Raw genomic sequence first — 17,222 nt, forward strand, 5'->3', positions numbered from 1 at the left:
ATCACTACCTTAAGAACAGCGGTTCTCAACCGGTGCTCCGCGGAGCCCTTGGGGGCTCCTTGTGGGCTGTCCAGGGGCTCCGCGGAAGCTCGAGGAAAATAAAAACAGTGAAATTTAAAAAAAAATGTATAAATATTTTAAATAGTAAAAATAAATCACTAACTTCGATGAATAATTAAAAAATTGGCCTACGGGGCTCCGCCACAGAATTTTTTTACTTGTAAGGGCTCCGCGAGTCAAAAATGGTTGAGAACCGCTGGTCTAGATCATAGTTTCCCCCAACATTTTTTGTCTCCCAACGCAATCCAACCCATAGGATCCTATGTTATACCCGTAGCTTCTACCGCCCCCATGGAACATTCCATCGCCTCCAGGGGGCGTTAACGCTCACGTTGGGAATCACTGGTCTAGATCATTCTTTTAGTTTCTCACTGACATGGTATCTTGCTTTATGGTCACTCTTTTGATCATTTACACGTTTACACATGCTCTGTCATTTTTTGGTCATTCACATGCTTGTACACGCACCAGATCACTCTACAGGGCCGTCTTAAGAGCATCATAGGCCCCTGGGCCAAGTGATTTTTCTGAGGCCTTACCAGGCAAATTCCCGAAAAATTCAACTACTTCTCATTTTTCTGAGGCCCCTCTTCTCTTGAGGGCCCGCTCGGGGGCCGCGCCCGGACAGACCCCATGCGTTAAGACGGCACTGTTCACTCTATTGAACATACACATGTGTTAATAATCTGTATGTCAATCTTTTGGTTATTCACGTACTTGAAAATTTTCTAGGTCACTCTTTCGCTCACCCACGTGCTTGCAAACTCGCTGGGTCATTCTTTTGGTCACTCACTGACCTAGTTTCACTTTCTCGGCAGAAGCGTATTAATTTAGGATTATACACAAAGTTTGTGGCCCTTCTCCTATTCCACTAATTTTTCTTGGAAAGATGCCATTCAAGTATTACGTAAACAGATTTTCAGCCATTTTTGACCTCCCCCCCCTTGTCAGCAAAACAAACGACCCCCTCCCCCTGTCAGCAGCTTAGAATATTTCATATCTTCAAAAAGGGGTGGTTGATGACGTAAGCAACCTTCAAACCCCCCTCCCCCCTCGTCAGCAAATCCGAAACCCCCTCTCCCCCCCCCCCCGATGCTGACATAATACTTGAATGACCCCATACCTCCTCAAATTTGCCTCTCCCTTCTAAACTTGCCGCCCTGGACTACAGCATGTTAAGCCTTCCTGTAAATACGCCACTGGGTGCCCTAGGATTTCTTGCCCCCAAGTGCTATTTTACCGGCGATTTCACATTTCCGTCTATATTTTATTTGACCTTATATAAGACCTTTATTATAATTAACTTTTGCGTGGGCAATGTTTAAATTTTATAAAAAAACAAGTGACAAATAGTATATTAAGGAAGTGCACAAAGAAAATGGTTGCACGAGCGTCGAAAAACGAGGATATCAATAAAGTTCTTAGAAGAGTTTTATTCATAATTGTTCATATCGAGACATATTTCATTACACATCATCAAGCTGATTCCACAGCTATTAAACAATTAAAAAACATCAATACATATCTAAAATAAAATATTAATATGTATTCACTACACCACGTACCTCCCCACAAAAAAAAGAAGAAAAACATAAAAAATTTGTTCACAACATTCACGAAAAATGTACAATCGACCCTGACTTTTTTTACTTTTTTTTGTGCTGAATTTGCACCACTCTGTATATTTCGAGAGCTGCAATTATTCGAAACGAAGGAAATGTTTTGACTGTGCCTTCTCCTATATTATTTAAAGATGTTGCAACAAGCGCATTGAAGGCTATGGCAGAGCATTGCAGTTGAAAATAGAAATACGTAACGTCAGGTCCGTAGCCAGAAATTTCGTTCGGGGGGGGGGGGGAGGGACCAAAGTGATAGAACAATAAATTTGGCCATCTTTTTTCGGTAATTTTCACAATTTCGGGGGGGGGGGACCAGACCCCCCCCCCCTCTACGGCCTTGCGTAACGTATACATTTTTCATTTACTGGAAGACGCAAATATAATCATTATATCCAAAATTAACAATTAAATATTCTCTTAAATTTCTTTTTAATTAATTGATCACTCAATTTAGGATTTAACAAGTGCATAATAACCATGTTTCGGGTTTCAATATCATACATTATGTATAATTTCACTAATATTAGTTCTCTACACACAGGACGTGAAGTGAAGTCCTCATACACCTTTTAACATCTTTAAATGCTCCCTTCGGGGAACCCCCGTATGGCGAATCACATTCGCCGGGTCGGGGTAAGTAACTCATACACCTTTTAACTATCAAACCGATGATCATAGAACTTCCTGTTAGGAAAAAAAGTGAAGCCCAAATGCCATATATATTTATGACATTTAGCACGTTATATTATATGCATCTCTCAAAAAGTGAGTTGAATTTGATGTTATGTTTTTACTGTATCAACACACATCGTTCAGAACTGTATCTATTCATATTTGGATTCCACACAGGCATTGGCGTAAGCAAGTGGGGCGGGGAGTGGACCCCCCCTCCCCTTGAGCCAAGATTATAGTGTTATTTTGAAGGAAAAAACGTAAACCTCCCAGAAGGAAAAAAAATCTGAAACCCACCTCGGGAAAATTCTGCGTACGAGTATGCACACAGGTGTATGCAGACAGTGTGGACCCTAAAGCTGGGTGCACACTGATTAGACACGACAAGACAGCTTTAGACAAGCTCAGTCATTTTTCTCACATTGATTTCTATGATGCAACGTTTTAATTTGTCTCACTAATCGGGGGGTTCGTTGCACAGTACAAATAAACGTGGACAATTTCCAAGCTTGTATGAAGCTGTCCTGTCTAGTCGTGCCTAAGCCTAAACTATTAATATTGCTTGATCATACATGCACCTCGTATACATTCCTCTGCAGAAATTTTTAACGGATCGGAACAAGCAGGAAAGTGTGTTCACTGTGTGACCCTAACTTATTTATGTAGACAAAGTTGTGCTTGTGTGGTGTTTTTGATGGTGCTGCCATCTGTCTTTCATATATTGAAGTGAAAATGGTAAATGCTTGAATTTTTGTGTTATGTAAGAACCTGTTGAATGTCTGCCCGCTGTCTGTGGGTGAGACTTTTTCAAATAGGAGATCAGCTCGCATTTGCTTCTTGAAATCGGAAAACGGCGGAAAATCAACTTCAGTCGCCCACCACCACTGTGCTGCCCATGGGGACTGAACCCTTACACTTTGTGCCTTAAAGTGTAATTATTTCACAGTTTCAAATATACTCGGATCTCCAATGAGTGGGTTCTTCATGTATTCATCTCGTCACTTACAGTGAGAGTTTTTTCGTTTGAATATATATATATGCAAAAAAAAAAGAGGAGAAAATTATGATTTTTAAATGCAAGTATCTCAGCGAATATTTCCCTTAGAAACATGTAATTTTCCCTGTTTGACAAGTTAAATGCAGAATAAAAAGTTTCTAAATGTAAGTAACCATATAAAATAAGAAAATTTAAGAGTATTTCTGTGTACACATACAGCCTCTTAAAATGTCTAAGGCTGTGCACATAGTGAGGTGACCAAGAGGTGCGGGATTGCTTAATGAAGACTCGCGACGAAAACAATTGTATTTTTCTGTTCTACACCGCAAATACTTGAGAAGCGAAGGGCGAGAAGAAAAGAGAAAGAGGTCATTCAACGAGGCACGGGAATTGAACAAACAGGTTTGTTTTCACCTCGATCTTCTGATTGGTCTGTTTCTCTATTTTTCCTTCTGCGGAGGGATCATCACATCCTTAAATTTCAGAATCCCTCAGGCCATTTTCTCTATCCTCATCCTCTGTACAATTCCTTCTCGGCTGCTCGACCGTTTACATCTTGCGAGAAGTCTCTACACCTGTTTACGGGTCGTCTTATCGAATTCGTATTTTATAAAATGATCTCAATTAATTTGACATATATTATGACTCTCTGAGTACAGCATAGGCTGTAAAAAAATTGTATTACTTTTTTTTTTGACACGCCTCTTATACACCCGTACACTTTCACACACCCACATACAAACATTTTCTTATCTTCTTCATCCAGCTCATACGAAGCAGCATCAAACAGGGAAGCTTATGGGAGTCTTTAAGACTCGGTACGCCCTGAGAAAATGTATCTACCTCAGTCAGTCATCTTCTTTACTATGTGTGGACATCTCTTCCTCCACCCCTATGCATTTTTTCTTCCTAGCCGCAATGCTTGGAACTCGTACCTCTTCCCTCCACTATGAACGCATACAAGCTATTTGAATGTTATTTCAATTCAAAGTATGTTTCTGTAATCAACATTAAAAATCTATAGGGTGTATGATCGTATAAGGACTTCACTTTGCACCCAGGAAAATCCATAGTAATGTTGTTTGAAACTAAAAACATTCGAGTAGAAGTTTGACTTTCACAGTCACGGTTAGAAGAGTCAGGGCAAAAGAGCAGCTCAACCTGTACAATCTCTGTTCAGCTCCGAATCTTCTAACATAAAAAAAAATTTCAGCGATATTATTCTATAAAAATGATTCCAAGATACCTCCCCCCCCCCCCCCCGACCAATCAATCTATATCATGAAATGAGTGAGGCTGAGGCTATAAGTTCTGTATTATTGACTGAGTTCGCCCACAATTATATTAAAATTAAACTCTAAATTTTTTCTATGGTTACAAATTAGACTCGAACATGATTAAGATGTATTTAAATTCCGAGATGGCATCAACAGTAATATACTCTCGTCGATGGATGGATGTGGTTTATCTTCCACCCATAGGAGATATATATATACATAATTCACCGAAATAGTAAATATATTCAACGAGATCTGTAAATGCGAGAAACAACTGTTTGGCACGACTGTACATAGAAATAAATGATTATATATGACTTTGTTGGCCACCAAACCCCAGAACATGGCTCCCACTCTGTCCCCAAAGAGGACTGTTGTCTCGGGATGAGAAAAAAAAGAAGAAATTTTGGGATGAAATTAGAGCAGCATATTGAAAAGTCTCGCCACAGAGAGCAACAGTCCTACAAACGGTACAAATATTCAATCATTACACTTCACTTCTGAACATATAGATGGCAGCACTGACAAAAAAGACACAACACTAGATACGCACTCAAACTGTTGGGTACACACCCTTACACCTCCGGCGCAACTCACTAGGTAGTAAATTGCCCATGGTGATAGACCTGAGTTTGAAAGAAAGAAAGTACCTACAGTATATTAGACAAAAATTTCAGAAATAGGTACTAATCAACAATTTCATATATATTTATAGAATCAAGAAATTAAATATTTCCATTGTCCGAACATCAATAATTTCTATCAAAAACATTTCATCACATCCACAATATACTGCACATAATATTTCTCCCCCCCCCCGCCCCCCATAAAATACACTTACATATCAGACCCGTAGCAGAAACTTCATTCGGGGGGAGGGAACCATAGTACAATATATTTAGCCATCTTTTCCCTTTTTTCAGTAATTTTCTCACATTTCGGGGGAAAGGGGGAGGGACCAGACCCCCAAGTCCCCCTCCCCTCGCTACGGTCTTGGTACATATATTTGAATATCTTTAATATTTTATCTCCAACGTTATATCTCTAACATCTTATCTGCAATTTATAATCAAAATAATTTAGAAATTCAAAAAAACAAATTTGTTTAAGTGAAGACTGGTTTGTGCAATATTTCGAATTGCGCCTGTTCATAATTTTGCGCATGCGTAATGTCTTGCGGTATGTAATCGTACACAAACAAATTTTGAATCACGCCATCAGTTAATGCTAAGGATGGGAATATGTACTAACATCTATGGAAGCCGGGTTGTTAACTTGCCCTACGGCCTGCCAGCGGCGTCAGAGCCGGGGTAGCAGTGGTTGCTCAAGCACCCACAGTATTCTGTACCACCGGAGCATCTCCAGAATCCATTCAAAATCAAAATCTGCCATATGAAGCTAAAGCAGAGCACCCACAGGTGCATAACACTTCCGACGACTCTGCGGCCCTTTGTCTGATAAAGCTCTAGCTCATGAGCATTGGTGTAATCTTATTTTACCTACACTATAAAGTTACTCAGAGATGTCCCGTGAATATAGGTTTGGGGCAATACTCCTGAAGAAGAGAAAATCTCTTCCCCCCCCCTCAAGACTGGGATTTTTGGCGAAAGATCCCAGTGAAAAAATAAGAATCCTCACAGGCTGGAGTCCTCATGCCAGCCTCCACCCTTGTGGGAACCTCGAGCAGAGCCACAACTACATACTTTGTCACCCAGGGCAAGCCGGCATTTTGGCGACCCTTGCCACGAAGAAGAAAAAGTTGAAGGGTGAATTCGATGTCCCTTCTGGTCGTCCAGCGCCCGTGACCCCAGACCCACCTGCTCCCCCCCGCTCCCCCAGTTGCGGCCCTGACCACGAGACAAAACCGGAACCGCAACATTTCCATCACACGCTGTCGACGTGATTCAAAATGACGTCTGATCATGTCCAATCGATGCCAGAAGACACACTGAACAAGACATTACGGACGTGAGAGGCTTGAAATATTGCCAAACGGTTTCATACTTATGAAATGTTCCCCGTTGGTTACACAGCACGCGCATTATACAAAAGCCTGTTTTGGCATTTACCGATGCGGCATCTTTTTACATGCGCAACATGCATGCCTGGAGAGATAGCAGCAGAGTATAACGAGATACCACGTAGAAAATTAAAAAAAAAAGGATGCACAATGATATATAATATATAACCACGTTTCGCGATTGTTCTCTAGATATTCCAAGTTTTACCGGCCAATGAGAATGCTCCTCTTGTTGTCAGAGCAAATATACAAGATATATATATACGAGTATACATACGCACATATTTTACACCATCACGTAAACGCTCAAAGTCGAGCGTTTAGTATTACAACATGTACATGCATGGCCAGATAATAGAGAGACGAGACTGACAGACAGAGAAGATACAATGAAACAACATGCTCAAATTATACATAGATTTCGATGCTCATTGCTTTTGCATCCCCCTGAAAAGTTCCATCGGCAGAGGGAACACGATGGTCGAATTCTTTTCGGCCGCTATCGAGTTCAGTGTCTGCAGATATCGGAGCTGCAGGGCCGAGGGTGAATCCGCTATTACTTCAGCAGCTTCTTTTAGGGCCCTTGAGGCCCTTTGCTCACCTTCAGCAGCGATCACCTGCAAAAAAAGACATAGATTTCAGTTTAGTGGATGAATCCCCAATTGTACTTGTAATCTGGGCACGATAGGGCCACATGGGCAAGTGAGGACCCTCCCAAAATTTAAGCAACATTGATTCATATTTTCACTGATTAACCAAACATCTTTGGCCCTATCTGCAAGGGCCCCATTAGTTCCTGCTTTGCCCAGGACTCTCTCATGTCAAAGTCAGGACCTGCTTATAATATAAAGGGGGGCCGTTCAAGTATTACGTCATCATCGATGGGAGGGGTTTCCGATTTGCTGACTTTTGATGACAAGGGGGGGGGATTTGGATAATGCTTACGTCATCAACCACCCTTTATGAAAATATGAGTTAGGATTCAGAGGGGCCGAGCTAATGACGAAATTTTGCTCACAAGGAGGGGTGGGGGTCAAAAATGGCTAAAAATTTGCTTACGTAATACTTGAACGGCCCTTAGCTTAAAAAGTCTAGCTTCTCAATAACAAATCTCGAATGTACAATTAACATTCGAAAAACTCATATTTCACGTAGGCCTAATCCTCGCCCTAGCCAGAGGTTCCCCCCTTTCCGGAATCTTAGAAAATGATACGCACATGAATACGGTTTGCGAAAAAGTTATTCTCACGAAGGGGGGGGGGGCTGGTACAGGGGAACAATAGTCAATTTTTTCCGATAGAGGGCGCTGCGCATGCCCCCCCCACCCGGGCACGGCCCGGGGGCTGCAAGAGAAGAGGGGGCCTCACGAAAATGAGATCCGGTTGAAATTTTCCAAGATTTACTAGGTAGGGCATCCGAAAAACAACTTGGCCCGGGGGCCCATGATACTATTAGCCGGCCCTGAACTGAGGTAAAAAAAAACTTCACAGCAGTGCTTCATCCACCGATGTCAACATCGGAGTGAAAATCTTATGTAAGGCACCAGAAACACGAAAATTCAGAAATGAGCTGTTAATCATGCACCCTGCATTTTCTAGGACTCTGATTTGCATATCTAATAGCAATTTCTAATAAATACAGGGATTTAATAATCCAGTGATTTGCGCCCTCTATCGAAAAAAATTGGAACTAAATTTTTATTCTTAAAACGCACTCAAAACAACACAACTTTTTCAAATATACCCATTTCATCAATTTTTATGAATTTTTAAACTATTTACGGATTAATTAGACACCCTGCACAAAAATTTAATTAACCTAGATACGAGTATTTACTGATAAACCAAATGTCATTTAATTTACACATGAGTAATCTGGGAATGTGCCGTGGGCCACGGTCCGATTGAATGAAATCTGGAAAATGTGTCATGGGTTACTCAAGTGATCTGAAAAAGTATGCGGCCCGTGAAGTGATTTTGTGCGGCCCGCGACTTAGTAAAAGTGAACAAATTAAATTTGTGATCATTATTTTTGAACTATTGGTTCCAACAGCAGATTTCTTGATTAACGATCTGCTCACAAACTTTTTATTTCCAGTGATGAAATTAATTTAATAACCAACTAATGTTAATTCAATTAGTAATGAAGCGGCGTATTCATCGAAGTTGCACCACAGATGCGGCCAGCGACGCTATAGCTGACTACTATGTTGGCCTGCGAACAGAAAGAGCTTGGCCACCCCTGATATAAATGATGTGACATACACCTTGAATCAAGTTGCCACTGTTCAAGCTCGATAGCGCGCCCCCTCCCCTCTCCTCCATTCTAAAATATCTCTTTACCCGAGAGCTCATGGCCCTGTTAAGATAATGACCCTCACATGGGAGTGTCCGACAGAGCTCTAGCCTGTGTGGGGGGGGGGGGAGCACCCAGATATATACATTTTTTCCTCTCTTTTAAACTATTAACTTCCTTGAAAATTGATAATAAATATATAAGGTGAACCAGCAAAAAATCTAAATCTGGGGAGGTTCTGTCAAAAATGAAGGCCCATTCAGAGGTGGGGGTAGGCCATATATATATGTGTGTGTCTGTTAATAACACATTTTTCGTATTTCCTATTTATAGATCGATCTAATTTTGAGCTATGGCTCTGTTAAGCAGTCCTAATCGAAATGTACGCTTAACAGTTGTCTGAGCTGGGGGTGCTGCGGGTGCTCAAGCGCGCACACAGAAATTTGTAGAACGGTCCGAGAGCAACTCCCAGAATGATTAAGAAACCATAATTTCCAACATGAAGCTCAAGACGACGAGAGCACTAGCAGGTTCGAAATACTTCCAACGCACAGGGCGAGCGGATCCAGGACGATGTGTCAAGAGGGGTGTGTGAGTTCGTTGAACCATCCCGTATTTTACGGGACAAGAGAAATTTTCCCATATATTATTCAGGTTTTTCCTATCATCCCTTCCCCCCCCCCTCTCCCACCGACCGCGGATCTGCACCTGAACGAAGACAAACATCTTCAACTGCGAATGGAGCAGAGGCAGGAATTTTCAGATTCGAATGGTTCGGAGGCAAATATCTTTAGCTTCGGATGGAGCGGAGGTTATTTTTAGTGTCGAGGACCAAAGACAGACATCTTCAGCTGCAAATGGGGGAGTGGAGGCAAATATCTTTAGCTTCGAATGGACCGAAGGCAGACATCTTCAGCTGCAAATGGAGCGGAGGCAGGGCGATGTGTTGGAGAAGCGACTGTTGTAGGGGCATTGGACCATTCCCCCTTTTTTAGGACACAGACAAATTTACCCCATTTTATTCAGCTCCTGGAAGGGGCGATCGCTCCCATCTGAATCTCCGCTTGCCTACGCCCCTGACTCTTAAAATTACAATCCCCTTTCAAATATTTTAATGAATTAGTTGAGAAAATTTGTTCATCGGTGGTCAAAAAATCGAATAGAATGCTTGGTCTCATTTTCAAAAAGGCCTCTTCGCGTTCACCTAAAGTAATTCTTCCGCTTTTTCGAGGCTTAGTTCGTCCTGTACTGGAGTATGCTGTAAGGTTTTGGAGACCATACCTACGGAGGGACATAGACTTGGTTGAAGGGGTGCAGAGAAGAGCTACGCGTGTCCTTATTCGCACACGGGGCTTGAGTTATGAAGAGAGATTTCATTTTTTGAATATGTTTACATTGGATGAACACAGTAATTGGTAAATCGATTAACATTGGTAAATCGAGAAGCTTTCCATACTTAGAATAAGACAACCATAAATACATTATGGGCATTGTATAGAATTTTATCATGTATATATATTGTTTATAATTTTAGTTTTTAATTGGGTTTCTGTATTTTTGAAATCTATGACATCCATATTTGTTATGGGCATCTTTTTCTCAGCCACCTCGTTGGGCATTTTGCCTGTTGTGGCGTTGTATTTGTATTAGTTGTTTGTATACGTAGACCCTTTCCTCACCTTGGCTCTGGCTTCCCTTGCAGCCTCAGCTTCTGCAGCCATAGCCCTCTGCAGCTGCACAGGCAGCCTCACATCCTTACTGGAATCAGAAACAAATAATATGCATGAAAATCGGGCAAAACAACAACAGCAACAATATATATACAGTATGACGGCATGCGCTCGACTTCATTTATTTGTGCGACCCTAATTATGGATACTCACATTTCAACTCTTTCGACTTTGACACCCCAAGGGTCTGTGGCTTCATCTAGACTTGACTAAAACGACAAATTAATAGTTCCTTTACAATAAATGAATAAATGCATTTTTTCCATCATAACTGCTTCAATGAAAATATCGGCATCGATAACTTATGCATGCATTAACCTAGTCCATTTTAAACTAGAGCCATCTTATCGCATGGGCACACCCTGGTGTGGCCTGGAAGAAGTCTTATATACGTAGGAGGGCCTCATGTGAATATGACATCTGATACTTCGATTTTCGAGAGTAAGTATGTAAACTGGGAGGGCTGGCAATGCAATTCTAGGAGGGTAGGCCCCTTTTACCCGAAGATCTCTAGCCCGGGGCTCATGATGCTTTTGAGACGGCCCTAAGAATATTTAGGCATTTACCGTCTTCGTGATAATCTTACATGGCAAAGACCTATGATGTCGTATATAATATAATATGACTGTGATCTTGAATGGATTCGTTAAAAAAGTCTTTAGGGCAAAGGTGCTCAACCTTTAAGAGAGTACGGGCCCCTTCATTGGTTTGCAAACGTGTCACGGGCTACTTCAGTGATCTATAAATGTGCCGCGGATTAATTAACTGATGCGGAAATGAGTCGCAGACCACTTCAGTGCTCTATAAAAGTGCCGCGGGTCACTTAAGTTGTGTGGAAATGTGTCGTGGTCCAATTGAGTGATCTGCAAATAGGCCGCGAAAGGACTGAACAGCACTTCAGGTCACTCAATGATCTGTAAATGTGGCGTAGGTCACTTAAGTGATCTGTTAATGTGCATACACCACGGGTCACTTGAGTGCTCTGGAACTGTGTTTTGGATCACTCAAGTGATCTGCATAAATGCGCGGCTTAGTTCATTTTTTACAAAATTAGATTTCAGGTCATGGGCCACATCAGTTGACTCCGAGGGCCACAGGTTGATCATGTGTGTTCTTCAGGGTGTCGATCAGGGTCAAAACTAGGTATTTGGGGCAATTGGCTGGAGCAATCACTCATTTCGACAACCCAGCAATATTAAACGAGCGGTCGAAGTATGTACAGTAAAACTTCTCTTTTGTGGTCACCGGCGGGACAAAAAAATTCGTCCGTCAAAGAGGGGTGACCGTCAATTAGAGGTTTGAAATGCATACTTTTATTATACAAGGGCAAATTACTATTTGGCCGTAAAAGAGGGGGGTGACCGAATCTAAAGGGTGTCCGTTAAGAGGGGTTGCACTGAAATTCGGTGGCCCCGCAAGTTAGAAGCCCAAGGAACGAGACCCGCTGGCTTCCACTCAACCAGTAACCCCCTTGAACAGAGAATCCCTAATGGTGATCCCTAATCATTGTGACATTGGTTATCGAAAACATAGTCTCGAGAAAATAGTGTGATATGTGTCTCATTCTCAAGGGTGACAGGTGCATAAAAATTTGGAAATTTCATAGACTCGTGATTCCCGAAGGGTGTTCCTACCGCTGCCAGGGCCTGTTTTTCATAACTTCGGGCCCTGGCTGAATTTTTGGGGTCCCTTATATGTAGTCTTCTTTGAGGCAGAGGCGTATGCAGGGGAAAGAGATGCGATCTGTGCCCAAAATACAAAAGACAGCTAATTTTGGGGGCGCTGGGCAAGAAACAGGCCCCCTGGGTACCATCTTGGCAATAAAGTTGTATTTAGAGTAGTAATATGACTGTTTTTTTTGTGTTTCCTAAAACTGTGTCATGGCACTTAGGGTGCCACTAAGTGTCTCGGGATCAGAGTTGCCACTGAATGTTTTAAAATTTACAAGGGTGCCACAAGACAAAAAATTTACAAGGGTTTTTTTTTGTGACTCACCAGTATGAATTTCTTACAAAATCATAAAAAAAACAATCGAGTGACTTTTCGTCCACCCTGTACTTATCCCGGAGGTGGGGGGAAGCCCATATTGCTACCAGACGGTAATTTCATGATCACCTGCATTACATGGCTGATAGTTTCTCTCTCGGACAATATCTCGGACAGGTTCTTCGTGCCAAGGACGTTGCGCAGGGTGGTGGCTGCCAACAGGCGAGTAGAGTGGCCATAGTCCTCGACGTTCGACACGGCGATGGTGGCGTTGCTGATGCGGTAGTACACCACCGCGTCCACTGCAACGGTCACCGAATCCTTGGACAGTATCTACGAAAAACAAATCAGAAATATACAGTACTGTTACCGTAACGGCGAAATACAAGTTGCAAAAAAACTCAAACTCAATTAAAGGAGAAGAATGGAGCGAAGCGTTGCTTTACCTCCTGAGGTGGTACATCAAATGAAACGGTACGCAGATCTACTTTACAGTATGTATCGATGCAAGGTATGATGAAAAATATACCTGAAATAAATTAACAACAGACAATATTCTCATTGGTGCACGAAAAATCTGTGTTTATAACATGATATTTAACCACTTTACGATCAAGGACGTAATATTGCGTCCAAACGCCAGCGGAATGAATTCAAAAAAGTTGTTCTCTCGGTTTTCTTTCCACTCTCTTAATCACCGCGAAGCTTTGTTGCAACCCTACGTAAAAAAAGGTATTTCTCTTTTACCGCCGTTATGTATCGTTCCACTATATACATCTAAGAACGAAAGAAAACTGGTAGGTGAGGGTGAAAAGAGAAATCTACTTTTCGTGCTTACTTTCTTATCTGTAAGAATTGCAGATAAGTGAGAAAGAGCATAGTGTGTAAGAGATAAGTATGTCTTATACTATCTATTATACTGTATACTTATCTATTATACTGTATACTTATCTATTATACTGTTTTCCTTTCATTTGATTTTTTTTCTTACTTTTCTAGTTTTTCCTTCTTTCCTTTTTCTAACATGTGGTGAGGTTAGGACAAGGTTACCATATTTATCATCGATTTGTCAAACAGAGATCATCCGAATGTCTTTCCAATCACTTGTAAGCGACGGAGGGGTTAATACTTACATATCATCACGGCAGTAACTACTTTATAGCACACAAACTCTGGTCATATCGCCTTACGGCAATTCACTGGCGATCGAGTCGGGTTGGAAATGATGGCGCCATCTATCGGTGGTCCCCTCGGGTCCGTTTAGGGAAATAACTTGTTATTTATGTTCTATCTCCAAGTTCGAATCCGCGAACCTGCCAGCAACCTTCATGGTGGTATCGGCGCTCACCACGGCCGTAACTAGGGATCATTTTGTGTCCGTGGTGGTGGGGTGGGGGGGGGGAGATGCGTAATTTTACCACCACGGGGCAACTGACTACCACCCTCTTTGTTTCCCGGCCCTGATCACTACATTTCCATTGAATTCCACTGATCTTTCTGGTGGGATCACTTCTGATCCCACCAATATTCGCTAGGAGGTAGGGGAGAGTGCTGACGGGGGGGATCAAAGTCTCTGCTGATTTTCACCGACGGGAGGGGGGGGGGTGTCAAAAATGACTAAAAATTTTCTGACGTAATACTTGAATGGCCCCTATGCCTCAAAAGCATAAAAATAAGCATTATATTTTTGACCTTTTCATTCCCGTAAAAGTTGTTTTTTGAAGCCTAAAAAAATTGTTCTGGTGCCTAGTTTTTTTTTTTTGCGATTTGTCTAGTCCTGCTGGTACATAATATAATAGAATGACCAACAGCTGAAGCAACACTATGGGGTGTATGGAATCCTACAGATAACATAATACAGGGTGGGCAAAAAAGTTCGTAGAAACTTTAAAAATGAATGCGAACCGGAAAAATATAACCGAAATAAAAAACGGTTTGCAGGGTTAGCATCACTAGGTCACGGGAATTTTTTTTAAGACAAGGGGGTGGGAACCCCTCAAAAAGGCCGATAGGTGGCGTTGGTACGAGCAACTTTGGTGGAAATATGCGAATGAGACGGTTATAAGAACTTACACTCCTAATCCACAACACAAGTTCACCATTGTAAACCGTGTATGTGGACCTGCTGCACTCTGCCGGTGCTGGATTTGTGACTCGCCTGCAATGTGTTGTTCCCTGTGGTGGTGATCATGTGGAACAAGTACTGCTTTAATAAACGATTTGGAGGTGTGTGTTCGTTATTTGGGTATCTTTTCTTTGACTTGTGTACGTCAGCGCCACCTATCGGTTGTTTTTTTATTCTTGTCTTGAAAAAGTTCCCGTGACCTAGTGATGCTGACCCTGCAAACCGCTTTTTATTTCGGTTATTTTTCCGGTTTTTATGAATTTTTAAAGTTTCTACGAACTTTTTGCCCACCCTGTAGAAAGTTCTACATTTCACTAATTAAATGTGCGTTTTTTTCATCTAAAATGGAAGGTGTGTTTTTAAAGTCAACGGTGTGTTGCAGAGCCATCCGCTGGGCAAACAATTTGGGACAACGTATAGATCCATATGTGCTATAACTTAAAAAGCAACTGACCGTTTGAATGCAAATTGAAAGAGGAGGGTTGGTCCATCAAAATACTTCGCGAGTAAGGAATCGGCCACTATTGCGGGCATTCTCGGGTGCCCCAAGAGCAAACCACTGCCGTCTTAACGCATGGGCCCACCCGGGCACCTCAAGAGAAAAGGGGTGGGGGGGGGCCTCAGAAAAACGGAAAGCAGTTGAACTTTCCGAAAATTGGTCTGGTAGGGAATCAGAAAAATCACTTGCCCGGGGACTCATGATGATTTCAATCTTAAGACGGTCCTGCGAGCAACTGGTTGAAGAGACTCACCCCGTTGACGATGTAAGTGCTCGCTATTGTCATGCATACTCCAAATAAAAGAGGCAAAACAACCTTGACGTTTGAGAGGGCAGTTGAACGCACTGTAAATTGACTAAGACTCAAAAATTCACGAGGACCACCCGCAAATGTTATATTTTTATGCTCGCAAAAACACACACTTTCAACAACCATAAGAGAAGAATAGGTTAATAAATTCATCGGGTTGTATACACGAGAAGAGGGACTTATGGCAGAGAAAACCTAAAAATATTCATGCATGAATCACCTACACCAGTCTTCCAAACTCATTTGTCTCATCCCCCCCCCCTCAGAAAATTAGTTTTTTATTTCCATGGTCCCTTAGTTCAGCCAATTCATAGGATCGATCCCATATATAGCATTTAGGTACCTTCTACTCTTAGACTAATAATATGTCCTTAGTGTAAGGCAAGGGTTCCCTTCCCAAACTTGGATCAAAAGAGCTTCCGAGATGGGGCGTTCAAATCGAACTAAATCCAGGGATTCTTGAGCAATGGGGGGGGGGGGTGGGGGTGTCACGACCTAAACTTGATTCACGGGTACTTCCTAGATGAGTCGTACAAATCCATTACCAGTCCTGTTATAAATGCATTCATTGCATCCAGTGGCATCGGAGCCGGAGTTGCTGTGGGCGCTAAGTACCCACGGTAATTCTTAAAATATGTCCGAGCACCGCAGAATCGACTCAAAAATCAAAATTTCGTAAATAATACTCAAGACGAGTACCTACGCGTCCGAAACACAACCGACACCCCTGATTGCGTCACGGATTTCACTGATCTCGAAAAACAGTCCCACTGGCCGAGAAAAGTACAATAAACTTATCAATGAACTTTTAAAGTCATTTCCATTTGATTTCATTCAATTTTTAGGGGGGGGGGGACACTAACCCGTGGTCCCCTTAGATATGGCTCCCTTAGATATATATCCCAGAACTGCAGGGGTAATCCGGGCATGGATCCAGGCTAATGTTTCAGGAAGGCGACTTATTGTGAAAGTTCGTTCTATCGTCTCGTATTTTACGAGATAGTATAATTTTTCTCATATTTTTTGGCCTTTTGGAAGGAGCCGGCACCCTCCTCCCCCGGATTAGCTCCTGATGTGGCCCTTTATGGAGAAACTTTGATATAATATAGGGTGACCCAAAATTGACGAGATTTGAAGAAATGAACAGGAAAACAAGGAAGAGGGGGAGCGATATAGAAATGTACCGTTTGTGGCATTCATTGTGCTTGAGAAAACAGTAAATTGTCCGTCCGACAAAATTTCGAAATTAGTTGAAACTTTTTGCAACAAATGGCTCTGAAATCTAAAAAAAAAAAACCACTAAAATATTTACGATATTTTCAAAAATATCCACCATTTGCGGCAACAACGTGGTGAAGACACGCAACAAATTCATAGAAACCCATGCGAAAGTCTCAGCAAGGGTTTTGAAAATACCATATTTTAGTTTTTCAGGCTACGTAATAGTACTTCTCGACCGCGCATGCACACCGAATGTGTAACAAATCCGCGCATGCCGGGATATGTATTTTGAATGTATGTGTGGCTTTTTTTCCAAAAGTGTGCGTCGCGGCTACTAGGGGCGTTGCCAACCTTTATTGGGGCGGCGAGATGGAGGTATTGATTTCTGTGCCTGTTTATGCTTTGAAGTGG

General features: G+C 42.0%; 1 protein-coding gene across 4 annotated transcripts in view; it reads right to left on the reverse strand.

The window, feature by feature from the left end:
- Positions 1 to 5,309: 5,309 nt before the first annotated feature.
- Positions 5,310 to 17,222, reverse strand: part of LOC149069161 (band 7 protein AGAP004871-like) — an 88,279-nt gene continuing 76,366 nt past the window's right edge. For 3 of the 4 annotated variants that reach the window (XM_089251022.1, XM_089251023.1, XM_089251024.1), the window contains 5 exons: positions 13,103 to 13,185; positions 12,786 to 12,989; positions 10,824 to 10,879; positions 10,620 to 10,698; positions 5,310 to 7,262 (listed from right to left, as the gene is read on the reverse strand). In XM_089251022.1, the coding sequence (XP_089107148.1) occupies positions 7,074 to 7,262; positions 10,620 to 10,698; positions 10,824 to 10,879; positions 12,786 to 12,989; positions 13,103 to 13,185 (611 nt within the window). In that variant the 3' untranslated portion in view covers positions 5,310 to 7,073. The remainder of the gene's footprint in view (positions 7,263 to 10,619; positions 10,699 to 10,823; positions 10,880 to 12,785; positions 12,990 to 13,102; positions 13,186 to 17,222) is intronic. The other variant, XM_089251021.1, reaches the window with a different exon arrangement.

Source organism: Pholcus phalangioides, unplaced genomic scaffold, assembly GCF_987345545.1.
Source record: "Pholcus phalangioides strain wild (caught in Gottingen) unplaced genomic scaffold, Ppha-v1.0 ptg000024l_1, whole genome shotgun sequence".
NCBI classification, from domain to species: domain Eukaryota; kingdom Metazoa; phylum Arthropoda; class Arachnida; order Araneae; family Pholcidae; genus Pholcus; species Pholcus phalangioides.